The sequence below is a fragment of the Atractosteus spatula genome, chromosome 15 (assembly GCF_055471065.1).
Source record: "Atractosteus spatula isolate fAtrSpa1 chromosome 15, fAtrSpa1.hap1, whole genome shotgun sequence".
Classification (NCBI taxonomy): domain Eukaryota; kingdom Metazoa; phylum Chordata; class Actinopteri; order Semionotiformes; family Lepisosteidae; genus Atractosteus; species Atractosteus spatula.
Window position 1 is genome coordinate 25,233,859 of NC_142720.1, and position 21,540 is coordinate 25,255,398.

At 40.6% G+C, this 21,540-nt stretch overlaps 1 protein-coding gene across 8 annotated transcripts in view; it reads left to right on the forward strand.

Moving 5' to 3' along the window:
- smap1 (small ArfGAP 1) overlaps positions 1–21,540 on the forward strand; it is a 104,583-nt gene that overhangs the window by 77,877 nt on the left and 5,166 nt on the right. For 4 of the 8 annotated variants that reach the window (XM_088933887.1, XM_088933889.1, XM_088933892.1 and 1 more), the window contains one exon: positions 4,189–4,325. In XM_088933887.1, coding sequence (XP_088790013.1) covers positions 4,189–4,325 — 137 coding nt within the window. Of the gene's footprint in view, positions 1–4,188; positions 4,335–21,540 lie in introns of all 8 variants that reach the window. The other 4 variants (XM_088933886.1, XM_088933888.1, XM_088933891.1 and 1 more) reach the window with 1 other exon arrangement.

A 21,540-nucleotide genomic window follows, 5' to 3' on the forward strand; every position in this document is an offset into this window, starting at 1 on the left:
TCTCTGTCTGCATCTCTTTCTCATCTCTTTCTGAATGAAGAATGTCCCATTTTTCTTAGACAAGGACTTAATATCTTAAAGATATTTCATCCTGATCACCTGTCATCATTGATACAGTTTTCTTGTACTTCAGTTCACGTGTCTCAGGTAGTAAAGAGAAGTGTATCAAGACCTGCATAAAAGTCTTTGAAATACCTAGTTAGTTTTTATTTACATGTTAGCATCTTACACATTAGCATTCATTTTGTTATTTTCAGTGTATCTTCCTCTTTCGGGATAACTTGCTGCAAAGGAACAAGTAATAGGTTTATTCCATGCTGAAATAAAGAAGAAAGAAAACACAACGTTTCGGCTGTGGAGCCTTCTTCAGGTGTGAAGCAGGCTCCACGGCCTGAAGAAGGCTCCACGGCCAAAACGTTGTGTTTTCTTTCTTCTTTTTTTTCAGCATGGAATAAACCTATTACTTGATCCAGTACAATTACTTGTTTTTGCACTTCTGTTTTGTAGTAGAAGCACTTCTGCTCAATTACCTTACGTTTTGTAGAGATTATGAATACAATTTACTATGATGCACTGCTTGTGTATCTGTGTGTCAGAAATATATTTATGCTATACTGTATATATATGGAATATATATAGTCATTTTCCGATTTATAATAGTGATTCCTGTAGGTGTACTGCTGCTAGGGTATTTGAACAATTGAAAGCCAACACTAGTTCTGCGGGGTCTAGGTGCACCCATAAATCATCAGTGGCTAAAGATCAGCCATTGCTTTGTCCAGCACATTATTGATTCAGGTTTGAGGCCGAAGACATGAGGTTGAACAGAAAGCCGAAGCACTCTATGGCTATTGAGCACAGAGGCTGGATGGCCATGTTATACACTATGACTGAAGCAATTTCCTTGTGAAGAGGATTCGACCATTGTCCTAATGGCTGTTCTAATATCTTACTCATTAGGAGATAACCCAAACCAAGTGCTGCGATCCCCGAGAAAGCTCTGGGATCAATCCATGCCTCTAAACCATCCTCATAAATATGGATCCTACTTTAAAGTTCATTTGCTTGATGTTATTGCAGTCCTATGTTTACTGAATTGGCTCTAAGAAAAAATTGTAACACACCTTAATTGTGTTTGAAAATCCACATGCCCTGTAACATGTTATTTCTCGATAAGAAGTGCATATCATCAGGTTTCTTGTCATTTACTCAGGCAACAAATTAATGAAAAAAATAGAGAAAATAGCATTTAAGCATGAATTTGTTATTGTGGAAATTTGGAGCAATGAATACCATGCTGTGTAATTTAAGTGACATGTTGAAATCATCATATAAGTCTATTTTTCTGCCTTTTTCTTGCATTGCAAACATAGCTTTGCTGTTTCTCAAAAGTGTTCTCTCTACAGATCAGTAATGGCATTGATTTCAGTTATGGAGTTATTACGTCTCATTGATTGGTTTGCTTATGTCAGGCAGTGGTTGACAGAATCGAACAGAAAGTAGGGAAATCGCTCAAGCTTTTAAGTCACTTTGCATTTTTTGTATTTCATTGTTTTATGTTTGTTTGAGAAAAATGCCTATACACTTCAGTAAGTGATAGGTTTTGGGGGAGATAAGGGCTGATGTATTATTTAGACACAATATTGCCTGAACTCCCTTGGGGAAGAGAAAGCTGCTGCAGAAGGAGGAATTTATAGTGTATACTTCAACCAGAGGCAGTCTGTGATGTGAGGTCGAAGGATGATGAGACTCAAATTGAACAGTGTGTCTTACTGATGTGTATTTTAAGTTAGAGTAGAAAGAGCTCCCAGAGTGGCCATCCCGTAATAAATATAGATGAAAGAGTCTGAGGAAATAAGCTTTCTTTCTGTCTAACATATCACCATAGGAACAAGGTCCATCACTTTGCTGTAATCTGTCATGGCTGTTACTGTGTTTGGTGGTCCATTAACAGAATAAAACTCTCATTCCCTATAAGTCTGATAGAGAGCAATTTGCAGTGTCTGTGCCATGATGATTTAGGACATCATACATGGATGGTGTTTACCAAATATGTTTTTGGGTAATTTAAAGTATTAAAGTCTCAGAATATTGTTTAGCTGTGATTGCACATGTTCTTGTTTGCATTGTTAATTATAATGCTTACATGTATTTTAGCTGCTCTCTTGTGCAAGACTGTGAAGTGTTCTGAGCGTGGGTGGAAGTCTACATGTTCCTCAGAACCACACTGAAAGATTGGGACTGCTTGTGTGCAGCTGTTGTTTCATTAACACATAAAAAGAAATGAAGTGCAAATGTTAGCACATATAAAGCATCCTGAAGAAATAACATTAGTCACTGGTGTGCTGTTAATTACAAGCTTGAGTCGTTATTGAATCTAGTTAATACAAAGTTCTCTGAAGATTGATTTCTAACTAAGGCTGGATAGAGACGTGCAAGCAACAGGAAATTATTTTTGCTCAGTCTGGAGGCAAAGAAGGACAGAGTTTAACATATTTTCTCAAGATTTGAGGCATTAGAATAGCCTGTTTGAGTAAAAATGTGAGAATTGTGAGCTCAATAGATATTTAAGATATTTGATCTTTATCACCTGTCATCAATGATACAATTAGCTTATTTTTCTGAAGTCTGTTCACTTGTCTCAAATAGTAATTCAGATAATTATTTAGCAAAACAGTTACTTATCCTTTTTTATTTTTTAATTGAATAGAGTTATTTGTTTTTTGCTTTGCTGTTTGACTTCAATAAAGTTTACAGTATGTGGATTTCCAACCCTTCAGTCATCAGAACTTGCAGTAGAGACTGTTTGGAGTGCTCTGGGCTTCTTGGCAGAGAGAGAGCTGTATTGAATCACAAGAAACCTGTAGAATGGCATATTTTTATCATGCTTTAATGTTTACCTTTATGAAATGTACATTGTGTTTATCCCATCAACTGTTTCAAATAGGTCCGCCAGAGTAGAATGAAATTGTCGCTCTGTTACAAGAGCAGATTGAAGTAGCACTGCAATTTGAAAAAAGAGTGTTCTCCATATAGTTATTTTTAAAAAAATAAGTGAAATATCATGCACAGCTTTTTAAAAAAGTGTTTGCTCCAGGAGAGCTTTTAATATATGCTCAAGATTCATTCAGATTTCATGTGAAAGATACAATCATTTTTTATAATTAGTACTCAAGATAACTTTACAAAGGTTCTGCTGCAACAAGCCATGAAATTTTTAACTGATTGATTAGTTAAATAGAAGCTCATTTTATCTAAGATATTAATTGGAGTGAATTGATATATCTGATGGATCAGATTGGGTCGTGCTAAATGTTCACTAAACACATAAATATGCTCATCTATGTGAGAATCATCACATATATTTTTGGTACTGATACAAACTAAAGTTACAGTTTTAGCTACAGTTTTGTTTTTAAAGACTTAAGTGAACACTGAATCTCAGAGCAGGTCAGTGCTTATACCTGCTTTTTAATTGAGTGGTGTTTTCTACCTACACATTATGTCAGTTCAAAGCATTACTTCCCTGTTTGGGTTTCAGCAGCTGCTGCTTTGTAAATTGCTTTTTGCTGTCAGCCTTAGCCTTAGCAGACTTATTGTATCCTATTGTTTCTGACAATGACCCTTTGAACTTCACTGTTCAAGATCGTGTTTTAACAAAGTGATGAGTCTCTTTGCCTGAAGGTTAGTCTTCCCTTTCCCAAGGCAGATGTAGTGGCGTTCACACTGCGCCCCAAAGTGGCTCTTCCTCCTGTGCAGCCTTGACCCCAGTTACACACCTGGGGTCGTGTCTTACAAGGTGCTTTACAGCTGGGAATTTTTGGTTCATATTTTTTCAGTTGATTTTTTTGTTGTTGCCTTCAGTATCTCCTTACTGAATGAAAGTGATTAAGAAGAAATGTGTTTTTTTTCCGGATTTTTAGAAAGCAGTTTCTCACATGCCACTGCATGCTGCTCCTAGTCTTCAAGAGACCACATTTTAAATAAATCACAGAACATTTTAATGTCATTCTGCTATTCTAGTAATTCACAAATGCAAGCTTATGTGCTTGTGAGAAGACAGAAAAAGACAAATTTAAGGATGAGGTAGGTGGAGTGGAGCAGGGTTCTCTTTTCTAGGTACTGCTTTAGAATTGATAAACAGTAACTGCTTTTCCTAAGCTGCCCTTTGTGTTTGTTTCCTCCAAGATCCCCCTACAGCAGGTCCCCTCATTGCGAATGGAAGTGGTGCCAGCGGCAGTGCAGCGCCATTGAGCGATGACCTCGATATCTTTGGCCCCATGGTTTCCAATCCCCTTCCATCCTCATCATCACAGGTCCCTCAGGTAAGCACGGTGAGGAACCCTCAACAACATAAAAACCCACAGGAATATTTAGCTTCCCAGTGTTTCTTTTCTCCTTGACCACTTGCTTTCTAATTTAATAAGATACACTTTTTAAACCAGTTTAATACAGACTGACAGGGTCCAGAACCAGACTTTCTTTCTTCACGTTTGTGTGAAAAAATAATTCAAAGATGCTCATTAAAAAAAGGGGCCAAGTTAATTTTTCAATTTCAACAGTGAATAAAATTATTAAATTTACCTTTCTTGTTACAGCGGATTAAATTGATTTGTAAAGGTGCCGGAAAAATTAAAGAATGCCTAGTGAATAATGTTTACACATTAGCATACTTTGGTAAAGAAATCATAGTCTGAGATAAAGGTAATTACCATTTCTTCTGGATTTTTAATGTCCCGTAAATGATGTTTTAGATGGTTCCTTCCTTTCTAGAGATATGCTTTGTTCTGGCATTAAAAATTCAACATTATAAATAAAACATGCAGTTCTTAGGAGTGTGTCAGTTCAGTGGTCTGTCTGAAGAAAAGCTGCTATTGTATAAGCATTTTCAGCTGAATATGAAAGTGCAAGAGACAATAAAAAATTTAAAACTTTCATGTTATGGCTTTAAGAAAAGAACCATTTGGTACACTTGGGAGTTTGAGCATGAACAGCCATTTGTCTTCAATCTGGGAATGTAGTCAGACCACCAGGACTCCTGTGGGATTACTGTGCTGCAGTGTGACCAAATTGGGAATTAAGCCAGATAACCAAACAATTCTCTACTTCAGTTTATGTATTATTGAAGTATATGCAGAGAAAAAAAAAAGGAGTGCTAACCACTGTGCCACCTGTATGTTTTCATTCTATTTTTAGAAATATATAGCTGTTCCATCATCCCTTTAATATTTCATAATTTGCTTTAAGTTATAAGGATCTAGATTAGATAAATTACTGTCTTCTTTTACACAACCAGACTTCTAAAGGACAACTTTCTAAAAGCATTTATTCAGAGTATAGCTTGAGCCCTGAGTCCCAGATGTGAGTCTGAGTTATGTTGTAGCTGGCTGTGGCTTTTGGGGATGGGTGGGCTGGAGTCTGTCCTGTGAGCTTGCAGTGCTGTCAGTGACAGACCTGCCCATCGACCAGCTCTGTAATGTGTGTCACAGGAAAGTGTCGTAGTTCTGATGTCCCTATGGAGATACAAGGCTGAGCTACAGTAAGTTGATTAGCAAATAGAGATTTCACATTGGGTGGATGTAATAAAGAAATAAAAGGCATGGTACCAGGGGTGGTTTTCTAGTTTCAGCATAGTGTGTATTATGTTTGTAAGTTTATCTGAATTAATTAAGCTAAATTCAGAAAAATGTGGCACAGAGGGAACGTTAATGGGAAAACTAGAGCTCAGATAGCTGTCCAAATCAGAAACAAGTCCAAGGCTTGATTTAGATAAATGTAGATTTATGTCATCAATCATGGATTAAAAGAATTGCAAAAACTTAAGACAGAGGTTAGGGGTGGAAGAAAGAGCAGAGTTGTCTGGGAATTTAATGAGCTTGTTAATAACAGAAAGGGCATTTCATCCTTAATGGTTTTTTTTGCTTATGTAATAATAAATAATAATTGTACTTAGCCTTGATTGTAATAATTCTTTCCATTTCTTGCTTGGCCTTTCTAATTTCCTATTTCACCTGTGCTTGCCTGTCATTGTACTCCTTTTCTTTGACTGGATCCTGTTTGTTTTTGCTTTGGACTTATTGTATGAAAAGTAGGAAGTTTCCAAACAAACTTCAAAGCATAACCATAAGATGACTACTGTTCCCTAATGGTTGCTTCTGTTTACCTCAGTCTGTCTTGATTGTTGTGTTGAACGTCTGACCCAAATAAGTTCAGAGACTCTTGATTTGTCTGGCTTTACTTTCTGAGCCTAAATACTTTTTATAATGTATAACACTGCTCCACTACCCTACCCCTCTTCTATCTTTTGTGTCTCTCCAGAAAAATGTTCATCCATTAATGTTACATTTTCTCCATATTTTCAATTAGCCATGTTTCTTTGATTTCAGAAGCGTCATAATTGTCTGCTCATCTGGTAGCTTCTATCTCGTGTAATTTGATTTCTAATACACCTATCAAGTATGTCTAAGCATTTAATTGCCTGGTCTATTGGTCCTCCCACCTCCATTGCAGTATAAATGTTTCTGATTTTCCTTTTGGATTCGTGAGACAAGATTACTGGTGCTTCTCTCATTTAGATGCAATCTTACACTTCTGTACAGATGGCCTTGCCAAGTTTCCAGAGGCCAAGAAACTTAATCCCTTTTCTGCACTCCATGTTTTCATGTATACCTTGTGTTAACATTTGTAGCTGTTTACCTTTAACTGGTGCTGTTCAGAAAAAATAGGTTTAGTCCTTTTCTTCAGTTTGTTGACAAATTGTCTGAATTGTCTGAATCAATGTCTTTTGTGCCACTAGACACACACACACACAAAAAGAAGATCATGCTTCTTAGCATTGTAATTTAAACAGTGCCCTTGTTTAACCCTTCCAGTTAATTCTTGATTTATTTATTTTGCATTTTAACTTGTCATTAGACAGAATTTCCATATTTTGTCAAGAAGGCAATCCATGTAACTACATCCTCTTTTCCTAGAATTGATAATCCTGTTGAATGGATGTTGATGGCAAAATATTTCAGCATCTTAAAGCTACAGTATTGCAGAGTAAAATTGTGAAAATTGAAAAGTTAAAATGTTCAGTGTATAATAACATAGTATGAAGCCTGTTAATAACAAGATATAATTGACCTTAATTGTAGAATATTGTGTCATGCTAATTTCCAGAGACGTTAACTGAAATATTCACCCCATGCCAATGAGCTGTGTAGCCCAGTTTAGATCATGAAGCTTATCAGTCCACTTTCTCTAGGTAGCTTGTGGGCTGTGGCTAGTGTATGTATTCTTGCAGCTCGGCCAGATTATATAGTCTAGGAGTCTAGCTATGACTCCCGCTTGGTGCAGAATTAATCAAGGGGGGAATGGTGTCTCCTGTAACCATAGAGATACCAAGATTCATCTTTACAACTATGTGGGCCATGCTGTCATAGGGAAAGGCCTTGGGGGAAGGTTTCCAATTCTGTACTGTCTGTGCTTTGTCTCTTTTTCATTTTTTGAGAACTCCACATTGAGTTAGGGCAATTTCTTACTCAGACTGAGAGGAATTAAAAGTTTTTCTTCTAGCCTTTACAAATATTTAACCATTTTGGTAATCATCCAGATTTATTTTTAAACACATAATCATGTATCCTGTTGAATGGCTCAGGCACATGTGCCATTATACCGGTTACAGTTTGAATGACAAAATCAATTCTGTGCTGAAATACAAGTCAATAGAGTGTGGCAGTGATATGCCACTGACTTATTTCTCTACTTAAAGCTACACATTTCGAAATGTCTGCTCGGTGGTATAAAGTATCTGTTCTGGCTTTCTGCACTTTGGTAAGGGGCAGAACGCAAGCACAGCTGGTCAGCAGGTAGCAGCACTGGGGCACCACTCAACCACATTCAGAAGTTATAATTCAACTCACTTCAATACAGAAATAAAGTACTAACTTGAAATTGTAGGTTTTAAACAGCATTAGTTCAATTAACAAAATAAACAGTAAGAGTAATAGATATTTTTCTTGTTTTCAACATTTACTTAGCTCTTGCTACCAAAACACAAATTTGAATATCCACAGTAAAACGCCTTGGGGCAATTCAGGCAGAATGGCTCCTGTGGTAGTATACTCCTGAGCCGTGTGAATCGGTGGTAGTAGCTGCTTATCTAAGCTGTCAGTGCTCCACCTGTATTGACGCCCAGGCCGTGTAAACAGGTGTTACCTTGGAAACTGCTGGACCTCTGACTCTAATGTGATGAACTGAGAAATGGCAACAGTTAACATTGCTTACTTGGTGGCACATTCATTCTTAGGGTTAAGGTTCTAGACCAAGGTTGCAAGTTTAGATTCTGTGTGGGACACTACCCTTGGTTTTTAATGTATGTAATGTAGAAATCATCTAAAGATGTGGGTTTCTTGCAGTTTTACTAATATAAATAAAGACAATTTACAAGCTCTTAAAGTAAATATTAATATTTAACAAAATTATTCAGCAGGATAAAATCTGCTGACCACATAAAAATAATTACATTATAATAATGGTGTGTAGCTGGTGTAGTTTTTTTTTTCCAAGTATGAAAGAACAAAAGAAAAAATTCTAAAATGCAAGATTTTTAGTGTTAAAGTCTGGTGAAAAATCCATTACAGCCTCTCGTGTCATCGTCTGTGCCTGGTGGAAGAGATAAATCATAATGATTTAGGAAAGGCACCCTGATAGAAGGTAAAAAGGGTGGTTGCTTTGTACTGCCTGTCACAGAGACAACTGTGCAAAGAGGTTAATCTCTTTGCCTGCATAATTGTGCGATGTTCGCTTTAGAATCAAGATCAGGCTTTTTACACACATATGGGATCGCAAGATGCTTAGTGCTGGCAGATGAGGCTGTCTGAGTGTAGATTTATTTTTTGAATTATGTAAGGGCTGTCTTCAGCTCCCTCCCTCATACATTATTTATTCTTATCCCTTCTCTTTGTCCATGTGTGTATCCCTCATGATCTGCCGGATTCTCAAAAATGTATCATAGGACAAAAGAAAGGCTGCCATGTTATCTAAGGCATCAGTTTAGTCCCATTTCTGCTTATTGTTGCTGGGGCCGGGATGAGTCCTTGAGGGCAAGAGCTTCAGGTTTCACAGGCTCTTTTCCAATGGGAACCAAGAGTGAAAAAAGCAGTTGATAGAAATTATTTTGTCAATAAATTTAGATTGAGAGATGGAATAAATAATTTAGCCTGTAGACCACTCCTGTATCCTTTAAGAACTGAAATGGTTCATCCCGACCAAGGTTATGAGTAGTCATGTATTCAATTTCTTGTTTAATCTGCCAAATATGTCCTTCATAGAACAAAACAAAAACTCTTTAGTTTCAGTTTGTTTCTTCTTGATAGCAAAACCTAGAACCTCAAAGCCATTCATGAAGGATACTGTCGGCTGTCTTTCAGGTAGAAAGCTAATACCGTATCATCCTAAAAAACACTGCAGTCAATCTTGTAGGTCTGTCTAAATTAAATCATAGCACGCAAACACAGAATAACTGATGAGATCATACTTTCACTCCTGAATGGCTGACACGCACTGATGGCATTGTTCGTCATTTTCTACTTGCTAACAGGCTAATCTGCCTTGCGTTGATATAGAGGCACCCACTTCATCATTGTGAGTGAAAGGCAGAAAATAGAAATGTGTTCAGAATGTTAATGTAAATACAGTGACACTGATAGTGCTGCAGATTGAATTTGCAATTACGTCTCTAAATGCCTGCATATTTTTATTACTGATCTGATTTTGAATACTTATCATTTTTCATTGTTCTTACACAGTATTAAGGAGTTCTTTTGTTTAGATGTGGGAGAAAATGAACTGGCTAGTAGTGTATCAGAAAATGACACTTTTTACACAAAGCATAACACTGATGAGCATGCCCAAAAAGTTAAGTTTCATCTTCTTCTGGCAGTCAGTTAAGGTTTCATTTCTCATTCAGATGTAGTTTGGAAAATATGAGTTGCCTCTTTTTTGATTTGCCCTCAGAGGAGGTTTTTTCCTTGCAGTCTGGTCATTAATGCAATATCCATGCAGATTACATAAAATAGTTGTTATCTTGACGATTGTAGTTTGTATTAGAAATCGCCTCTTTGTGCTAAGATACACTTGTGTTCCCCTACTGCCAGGGTTGCCACTATACCAGTAGCCTTGAGTTTGTGAAAATGGACACAATAGTGGGAGAAAAGTGGTAGATGGAGATTTGTGATGGAATTTTTAATTGCCAGCTTGTGGAGGTCAATGATCATTTGCCTGTAGTCTTCAGAGAGCTCTTTGACCTTAATCGTTATGATGTATGTTACTATTTAATATCTTCCCTGTATTATATCCATTTTTACTTCAGAGGAAGGAAACCTTTGGAAGCCTCTGTATACTCCTGCAATTAATTATTCATGACAAATATGATTTTGCTCTTTGCCTTACTATATTGATTATAATGTAATTTACATGTTGTATGTTCTTTAAGAAGTTTTTTGATTTCTTATTAAGCAATACAAATCCAATCTATAACTTATTCTGTGATGTTTTGTTTCAATGTCATTAGGGCTATGAATAACTCTGGAAAGCACTGTATATATTATACAATACAGAAGTCTAGATTATTTGTGCATATCAAACATTCTGTTTAGTATTACTGGTATATGGAAAAAAATATAAAATTTGGCTGAATCAAAGCATTGTTGGTAGCTTATTGATTTGCCTTTGTATTTTTACAGTAAAACCATAGATGTTACATTACAGTGTCTGATAATGTTGTTGTAACAGAAAGAATAAGGTTCTGGATCCCGAGATGAAGTTAAACAGATGAGTTTATTGCATGCAAGGAACAATAAAGCCGAAGTCTTGTTTCCCGCAAGAAACAGCAAAACCGAAGTATTGCTCAAAGTTGTAGCGGCGAGGCTTAATAATAAGGCAGAATTAAGTGTTTCTGAGCTTCCCAAATGAGGCCCCATTTCTCTGTTCATCTCTGTGGTGCAGCCACAGAGAAACTATTCATGCAAGATGATTTAAGGTTTCCTAGGACAGCTCCCAAAGGGGGATGCACTTAGCTAAGTCTGGCTATCATGATCAATGGTCATCCACTGGCGCCTATCAGTCTAGGGAGTGCCGGATGGACATCTGGACTGCATTACTAAGTGTCAGGACTAAGTGACTCATATCTCACCTTGATCAACCAATCAGGGACTGGTAGGGCTGAGTAACCCACGTGGGACTCTGATGCCCATGGAACTTTCAGCCAATCAACAAGCTGAAGTTCCTCCAGGTAAAAACAGGCAACACAGGCCTGGAGATTCAGATTCAACAAGATTCAGAGATTCAACAAGATTAAGATTCAACAAGATTCAGATTCGGGAGATTCAGTAAGATTCTGGAGAGGATTCTGTGGACTGTTCTAAAGGGAATTCAAAGGAGAATTCCAGGGCAGGACGGCCCAGGAGCAGAAGGCTCCCAAGGGCAGGACATTCTCGCAGCGCGCCTCCTGACCATCCCGAGACTCAGCCCGGACAACCACGGAACGGCCAGTGTGTCCGAGTGCCAGAACTTTCCTTTGTTCTAAGAGTCTAGAGTGGAGGTTGCCAGAGAGTAACCAGCAGCAGGCCTCGTGGACAGGTCAGAACTGTGGACAGCTGAATCACTATTCAGAACTAGCTCTTCATCAGGATCGAACCGGTCCTCTTCCTGACTTGCTGGGATCCACAGTCATCTTTTCTCCTGTGCACAAACTTTGCTAGTTAAAGCCAACACTAACTAGCCGGTCAGTGAGCATCAGCAGCGCACCGTCGCAAGCCGCACAGCACAGCCTGGCACGGAGCCAGAGAGCGCGGATTGGACAGCAACAAGCCTGCAGCTGATTGTTTGTGCCTGCAGGAGATCTGAATCCCCAGAAATTGGATGAGTATTCAACTTCAATGCATTACAGCTCGAGAATTCAATTGTTATCCCAACCAGTTGATATCAATTTAATTCCTAAGAGTTATGTACTTGTTTTGAGTATCTAATGTAGAAGTTATAACCAAGTTCATTTACGAAACGGTCTTAATGAATGATATACTGAACGTATGTCCTCTTGATGTGTAACACTTCGTAACTGATTGAATATATACCTTTTGTATTCTGATAACCCTCTCGATAAGATCTGTTAGGTTTACATGCATATTCTATGTATTAATAAATGTATCCTCGTGTATTAGTACCTGTGTGTGTGCGTTGTTTGAGTTATGTCGCATGGTTGGATTCTAAAGCCATCAAAAGAATCAATTTTGTGATTTACTGCTACAATTAATAATTGTCTCAGTAAATGCCCAAACCCTACAGAACTGGTGCCTTCAGAGAGCCACTATGATTACATATTTGGCGTCCCTGAACGGCTATGAAACACTACATTTATGGCGTCCCTGGGTGGGCGTGGCAAGACTGAAATGAATCAACCAAGCGGAATAATTCATATAAAACGCCGCGGGTTTCATACACGACAATACAGTGTGCTGAAAGCCGAAAGGAAAAAAGTTCCCCTTGCTCTTTAAGCAGTGCTTGATTGTTTTGTGATCTTTTGCAATCTACCGGGTTGATTGCATACTTGATCTTGTGGTTTTCTGTGGTAAAACTGTGATTTCGTGCTTAAAAGTAATACTCTTTAAGTTTAACGATGGTTGCTAAAAGGTCTGAATTCGAGTCGCTATTAAGCACTCTCTCTAGCAGCGACAAGTCTGACCACGATCTCTTCCATATCTCCGTCAGCGGAGAAGCTAGAAGGATAAATCTCCATTCTCTGAGAGAGCTAGCGAAGGACATAGAGAGATTTGACCCCGCAGTGTCAGAGAATAATATCGAGAGTTATATTCAGGACCTCAGGTATACCCTGCAGTACCTGCCAAACGCCACAGAACAGGAGAAAGTGTTTCTGGTCAGGAAAACTACCAGCAGAGCTGTACATGAGTGGATGGCTAGGCAGATGAAAGAAGTCTGTAATGACTTTGAACAGCTTTGTCATGCACTTATCGAAGAATACAGTGCGTTTATTGACCCGACTGCTGCGATAGCCGCCGCTCTTAACATTAAGCACGAGAGAGCAGAGTCCCCTCGCGAATATTACGAGAGACTTAGACGAACTTATTTTGCAGGGCGAAATTATGAGGGTTGCGAATAGAACACACATTTCAAGGGTTTATTCATTGCGAATCTCCACCCGTCAGTCAGAAAGATGATCTTAATGCATACAGATGCACAGACCATGAAAATGACTGATATTAAGAGATTCGCGCAGAAAGCCTGGGAGTATGATGTCCAAAGTCGCTCTGAGCAAAAAGCTGCTAAAGCGACTGTGTTCGCCGTCAGAGCCAGCAGGGTTAATTCCCCCCTGCTCGAAGGAGCACAGGCTCCTGAGCTGGCTAAGCCCCGTTCCAAAGCACTCACACAGGACCGCACCCAGCGTCCTAAGTGCCATGAGAACACCGGGGAAGGGAAAGGGCTAGAAAAGGCTGAACAAAAGGATTCAGTAGCCGCCCGCCTGGCCAGGCTTGAACAAGCTTTATTAGGACAGGGACAACCGCTCCCCAAGGCTGCCGGAAGCGTGAATGAGCTGATACTCTCCACTGGAGGAGGCGGAGACCCGCCCCCTCTCCCTCCCTCAGTCTATCTGATTGAGCGGAAGGGTTCCTGCCTGGATGAGGTCAGCCACTCCCAAGCGAGTGCTGACTCCACCCCTGAAGTCACAGAGCAGGCAGTAAAACACAGAGGAAAAGCAGGAAGCTTTTACCTCAAGGCTGCCATGGGAGATGTCTTACCCAGTGAGACACTGATTGACACTGAGGTTGAAAGGTGTTTGATGTCACACGGCAAGCTCAAACGGGTAGAAAAAGAAAAGGGTATGCGACTCAGAGTGGAACCTTTGGTGGATCACCAGAAAGGCAAAGTGTGGAAACAGGTCAAGGCTCCTAAGCCTTCTGTACAGAAGGAAAGGGGGGCCAAGAGGCAGACTGTGCTTACACAGTGCCCACCGAACACAGAAGCCTATGCGGAGATTCCTTCTGTTCCCTCTGGACAAGAAATAAAAATATTTTCTTGTTCCCCGGATATACAGGGAAGTCGTGCCCTGGCCAAGGTCCCAACAGCCTCCATGCCACAGGAGCGGTGCTCCGAGCAGCCGCCTGATCCACCAGGTAAAGCACACACCTTTTACATCCCTAAAGAGGAGCAGATCTCCCCACCTGGCGATGAAAAGGAGCTTTCCCTGTGCACCCTGGCACCCAAGAGGGGTCAGCACCACCACCCTGCAGTGGTGGAAGGGATCCAGATGGCAGGAGAGCAGGTTGGTGATGTAGCCCTCGCCCTTAGCCCTGAGAGGTCCTCTATTAGTGAGGATCTGCTTGAGCAGCTGTCACAGGGCCACCGCCAGGTGCCCCTGGTGCAACATTCACAGGTTAGACAGGAGGTCCAGCTGGACGCTGAGACTACTGCGCTGTGGACACACCTGATCCCAGATGCCGATTCCCTCTGCTGTGACCCAGGGAACCTGCAGTCAGGTAACATTATTTCTCACAACTACCAGGTAGTGAGTGAGACTGACCTGATTGTTCCTGCCTCGACAGCAGGGTTGCCAACACACCCAGTCCCCCAGAAGGGACAGGGAATGAAAGCCGAGCCGGTTTTCTTACAGCCACCAGCTCAGTCTGTCAGTCTGAGTCTGACCAACAGTGGTTCACCCAGACTGGAGCTGGATGGTCAAGTCACCCGCCTGCCAGTGCAGGACATCGCAAAGAGGGGTGTCAGAATCCCCGCCTGCACTGACATGGGCCTGGTGGGTGATAGTAAGTTCAAAGACAATGAACTAGCTATCCCAGTGCTGGAGCAGCTCCCTGAACCCCTAGCGAGGGAAGGGGGGAGCGAGCAGGTGTCCTACACCTACCCCCAGCGAACGATTGTAAACATGCCGATAGAGGGATTCCTCAATCAGGAAGGGTGCAGGGTGGACCTGAACAGTGAGAATGGGGTAACAATCCCAGATCACTCAGGTGCTCCAGATGACCACTCAGCCGAGGGTCAGGCATGGTCCACCGCTGCACCGCCCCCTGCAGGGTTCCTAGAGCACAGGCATGAACAAATCGAAAAAGCAGATGCCCTGGAAAAGGAGGAGCAGCATCAGCAGCTGCGTCAGATCTCCTTAGATTTCCAGGATGTTGGTGCCCAAGATGCCACATGGCATACTGAGAAAGACACCATGTACACGCTGCGCCAGCTTAGAAAGGCGACAGTCACTCAGAAGGAGATGACTGGGATCAGCCACCCGAAAAGACTTTTGGGAGGACTGATCGCTGCCGCCACTGTTGCACGTTTGCTTTTTCTGGTAGGTTTGTGTGCTACTGGCACTCTCACCCTGACTGCCCCAAGAAGGCAGGTGTCAGAGATACCAGAGGGTAGTGACAGACTGTATCGACAGCAGCAAAAGTTGGAAAGCTTAGGGAAAACCCTACAGGCAATTTCCTATGCAACAGGGTTAAACCTTATTCCCCAACCAGTGGACATGATTGTTGGTGTTATACAGTGGGTTTATGCTTGTGTGCAACAGGCCAGAATGTTGACACAAGACCTGTTAAGGGAGCTTAGTGCCACTGTAGCCAGTCTAACCACGGCACAATTCCCAACCCACTTGATTCCACTCTTCTCAGTAGAGGAGTGTGTGACATTAACCCCATCGTTCATAGCTCACCCAGAAGGCAAACCAAGATTGAATTCGGTTCCAAATCTTGAGATGGGTATGGCTACCAAAGCTATCCATTGGCTGTGTCTAAACGATTCACCAATGAAGGGTGTAAAGCTACTAACGAGCAGAGGAAGGTTAATGAACCCCATGAAGAGCAGGTGGGAAGTAAATGGCTGGTCAGCACACCACGTTTAACTGACACTGTGACTTGTGACAGGCATGATGCAGCTACCTAATAAAACAGTTCCTTTAAGTTCCTGAGGAGGCCATAGTACAGCATGGTAACTTAACACTGTACGGTCTAGAACCAGACAACATAAGACCAAACTTGAGGTCATGGATGCCTTCAGGTGCCACACTAAGGAATTGGATAGAAATCCAAGAAACAGTAAGCCCTGAAGAGGTACAGGTAGTTAGTTTGCTTTAATGGAACAAACCTCCAAACCACCCTAGCAGATACCCAACACAGGTGTTGTGGTTTATCGGGGGGCTGGGAACAGGAACTGGTGTTATTGTAACACTGCTGCCGGGTAGCTGGATCATGACTGACAGTGTACTCTGAATGATGTACTCTTACATCAAGATGTACTCCGGGTAGCATGAATGAGTCAAAGGTAGCATGCCAAAAGAAAGGAAGTGACTTCTCCCCAAATATCTACCACAGAGGTATCAGATATTGACAGTGAACTTCCTGATGTGTAATTCCTAGACTTAGATAATGTCTCCTACCGTGTTTATACATACTCCAGATGTTATTCATCCTGTTTGTATCCAATGCTGGTTCCGGTATGAATTCTCGAGGAGTAATGTAGACATTTAAGATTAATGTTCTAATGGCAAGGGACATCACTTAACTCTGTTTTGTTTTGAAGGCAACAACGCCTCAGGACCTCGTGACCTTCAAAAAGGGGGGATATGTAGCGGCGAGGCTTAATAATAAGGCAGAATTAAGTGTTTCTGAGCTTCCCAAATGAGGCCCCATTTCTCTGTTCATCTCTGTGGTGCAGCCACAGAGAAACTATTCATGCAAGATGATTTAAGGTTTCCTAGGACAGCTCCCAAAGGGGGATGCACTTAGCTAAGTCTGGCTATCATGATCAATGGTCATCCACTGGCGCCTATCAGTCTAGGGAGTGCCGGATGGACATCTGGACTGCATTACTAAGTGTCAGGACTAAGTGACTCATATCTCACCTTGATCAACCAATCAGGGACTGGTAGGGCTGAGTAACCCACGTGGGACTCTGATGCCCATGGAACTTTCAGCCAATCAACAAGCTGAAGTTCCTCCAGGTAAAAACAGGCAACACAGGCCTGGAGATTCAGATTCAACAAGATTCAGAGATTCAACAAGATTAAGATTCAACAAGATTCAGATTCGGGAGATTCAGTAAGATTCTGGAGAGGATTCTGTGGACTGTTCTAAAGGGAATTCAAAGGAGAATTCCAGGGCAGGACGGCCCAGGAGCAGAAGGCTCCCAAGGGCAGGACATTCTCGCAGCGCGCCTCCTGACCATCCCGAGACTCAGCCCGGACAACCACGGAACGGCCAGTGTGTCCGAGTGCCAGAACTTTCCTTTGTTCTAAGAGTCTAGAGTGGAGGTTGCCAGAGAGTAACCAGCAGCAGGCCTCGTGGACAGGTCAGAACTGTGGACAGCTGAATCACTATTCAGAACTAGCTCTTCATCAGGATGAACCGGTCCTCTTCCTGACTTGCTGGGATCCACAGTCATCTTTTCTCCTGTGCACAAACTTTGCTAGTTAAAGCCAACACTAACTAGCCGGTCAGTGAGCATCAGCAGCGCACCGTCGCAAGCCGCACAGCACAGCCTGGCACGGAGCCAGAGAGCGCGGATTGGACAGCAACAAGCCTGCAGCTGATTGTTTGTGCCTGCAGGAGATCTGAATCCCCAGAAATTGGATGAGTATTCAACTTCAATGCATTACAGCTCGAGAATTCAATTGTTATCCCAACCAGTTGATATCAATTTAATTCCTAAGAGTTATGTACTTGTTTTGAGTATCTAATGTAGAAGTTATAACCAAGTTCATTTACGAAACGGTCTTAATGAATGATATACTGAACGTATGTCCTCTTGATGTGTAACACTTCGTAACTGATTGAATATATACCTTTTGTATTCTGATAACCCTCTCGATAAGATCTGTTAGGTTTACATGCATATTCTATGTATTAATAAATGTATCCTCGTGTATTAGTACCTGTGTGTGTGCGTTGTTTGAGTTATGTCGCATGGTTGGATTCTAAAGCCATCAAAAGAATCAATTTTGTGATTTACTGCTACAATTAATAATTGTCTCAGTAAATGCCCAAACCCTACAGAACTGGTGCCTTCAGAGAGCCACTATGATTACATATTTGGCGTCCCTGAACGGCTATGAAACACTACAAAGTGCTGGTACAAACTTTAGGTTTATATATCCTTTCCTTTCCGCTTCTGACGTCACTGTTATTATGATAAAGGGGGAAGGTCACGTGTTTGGCCAGTTTACAGCTTTTTGGCCAAATGGTCAGGGATTAAGTCCCTAGGGAGTTTCCTAGCTCGCATCTGGAATCCTTATCAGTTAACCCCCTTCCTGCCATAAACTCCAGCCTTAGAAGTCTAATTTTCATGCGGAAAGGACTTAACATTAACCCCGTCTTCACATCTTACTTCAATGTCTTCTGTCATATATATGTTTATCTGGCTGGATTGTTATGGAAAATATAGCAGCTTGTTGACCACATTGCCTGCTGTATGTTTCATTTTATGCATTATTCAAGTCACCAGTCCAGTTTTCCCTTTGAAAAGAGTGTTCATGGTGTTTGTGGGCCAATACACTGAAATGACTGTGTTATATTGTGCCTTTGACATTTTTATTCCCCCTTATGCCTTTTTAATGAGGTTAAATAGAATTTCTGTGGCATTTCAGTGGAAGCTTCTGTTCACTGTTAATGGAGCAATGGCTAGTTGTTGGAATTATATTGCATTGCATATTCACAGAGGGACTGCTGTGCTAGGTCCTGTGTTCTTGTATTTGCCCACAAATATAAAGACAAAGTCCTTCAGAGGATTATGTTGCTGTCAAGCTAAAGAAACTTTTACCTTAGATTCATTCATTATTTACTTTTCTTGGTTCATCTCCTGTTCTTCTCATTGTAATACTCTGACAAATGTAAATTAATTTAAAGAATTTGTATTGGGCATTTATTATTATTTCCAGATGACCACAAATCTGCCAAGTTTCCTTACTCTGTTTAGATTCAATGCGTTAGTATTGATAGTATGTACCGTATAGTTGTGGAATCATTAATTTATCATTTATCCATCATTTCAAAAGCATTTGTTTCCATAATCTTTCAATAACCCTAGAATCTGCAGCAATGTTTGATATTCTCAATCTATTTGAAAAAAGGGAGCTATTGCATCCTTCAGTCTTATAATAAAACACTACTTCTACCTTCCTACTTCACCTTCATTGTACTCAAAGAAAGTCTAAGATTTTGAAAGAACTTGCATTTATTTGCTCAAACACTGTTAACTCTGCATTGGGTCTGCTTTGCACTTAATGAATAGACACTTTGGATTGTTGGAAAACTACAGATTAGTAAATCATTTCTTCCCTGGTATGCCTTCCCTGATGCCTTCCTGATGCAGAGTACCCTGTGACATCTGGTAGCAGCAGTGGCGTGCAAATAGACCTCAACTAAGTCCTCCAACAACCCAAACCATGGAAATGGGCACCAGAAAGACAAGGCAGCAGGTTATTTTAGATGACTTTCTAAATCCTGGTGCTGGTGACAATAACAGCTTCCTCGGTTAACCCAGATTTTGCCCAACCACCAAACTGCTTCTCCTGCTGCACTTAAGGCCTTGTTGTGAGAGGCTTTTCTTCTGTGACCAATCTTATTATCTAAGTCTATGTGAATCATGTGAGATGTGATGGGAATTTAGCAGGGTAGAAGAAATATTTTTTTTTCTTGTGTTTTAATTTGCTAAAGAAAAATACAAAAATAGGTGCCTACCATTTTTGGAGATGTAACCCTTTATATTATGCCAGTATGTACTGTTATAGGCCTTCCATCGGTGTCAAAGTATATTTTCAGACAGCCATTGTGGTGGATGCAGGTACCCCCCTTTCATATGTAATTCCTGGTGGTATTACCATCATACCCATAAAATCTGGAGTTATTTGGCCAAACAATAGTTGTAGAAGAAGAGCTACAGCATGCCTTTCACCAAGCACATACTCAGCAGATCTCGCGACAGTGAAATCTGCCAAACCTGTGGTCAATTTGTACTGTAGCTCTAAGACAGTGGATGTTTGAATTTTGCAAAATGGCAGTCAGGTGGTTTATGGAGGAACACCATTTCATTTTATGTGAACTGCTAGTGCTGGAATGATTCCTGCTAAGTTTGTAGTTAATTGCTCAAACATTTATTGAATGGGAGCATTTGCATAACAGGCTGCATTTCATTAACAAGTTCCTTACTGGGGGGGTGGAAGAAAGCATTTAGCAATAAATTAAGATAAAAAGCAGAGTTTGGTTGTTTATGAAAATTTCAATTCACTTGGTGTAGCAGTTGCCAACAAGAGTTAGCTTTGTTTGAGAACAAAATGGCAACTGCATTGCCATCTTCGTATCTAGGACTGTGTAGGAGCCCCAGCATGTGACATGTAAATGGTACTCTTCCCAGAGACACATTTACCATATTTGGAGTTTTAGTGATATGAGTGATAGGATTTAAATGTACTAAAACAATTAGAAATTGAAACAGTAAATTGAGGGAGTGCTTTAAGGCTATTAATAATCAATTGGACAGATTTGACAAGCACACAGATTCTAAATATATAGAATTTATTAACACAATACATAAGCATGCATAGCAAACCAACTAGACCATTAATTCTTATGTAAATCAATCTGGCATGATACAAATGGTTGATCATTCACTCAGGGATTACTTAGATGTTAACAACATCAGGGTTAAAATATACATTGACTATAACATTGGTTATGGTCTACCTCAAAATCGGTCTCATATAATTAATCACATGCATATTCTCAAAAGCAGATATTCATTTACGTTTATATTAATTTACTGTCATAAAGAAAAAATGACCAAGGATTTGTTTGCAACATGTTTGCTCTCAGGTTTATAATACGAATGTCAGAGTTAATGCTAAGGCCCACCGGCCAGACGTTTCTTATAGAGTTTAAATTTCTTGCTGAAGACGAAGCCTTGTTCAGTGGCTTTTAAGGATGTCCCATGCACGCTTGGAGGAAGGGCATTGCTTGGTGCTGAACTCTGCTCCGTATGGAAGTTAGCATTGTGTTGGACTTTGCTTGGTTTGACTCAGGTCCAGCTACAAGTGAGACAGGTGGGAAGAACTCTGTTCTGCTCAGACTATAGCACTATTACTGAATATGATCTTATTTGACTTAGAAGTGGTTACAAACAAGAGAAGGTCATTTGGCCCATTTATCCTTTTTCGAGGTTAGTAATTAATTTATCCAAGGATCTCATCCAGTTTATTGAAAGATACCAGGGTATTTGATTTAACAACGTTCCATGTGGAACTCTTTAGATAAAGAACTGTCTCTCTGTCTTGGTTTTAAATGAACTTCCACTAAGATTCCACATGTGCCCTCTAGTTTGTGTTTCACTGTTCGTGTGGGAAAAAAACCTCTAGGTTGACTTTGTCAAGAATTTTGAATACTTGTATCATATCTCTTTTCATGATATGTCTTCTCTGCTTAGGACTAAAAAGGTTCAGTTCTTTCAGCCTGTGAGTTTAGGACAGTCCCTTAACCTGTAATC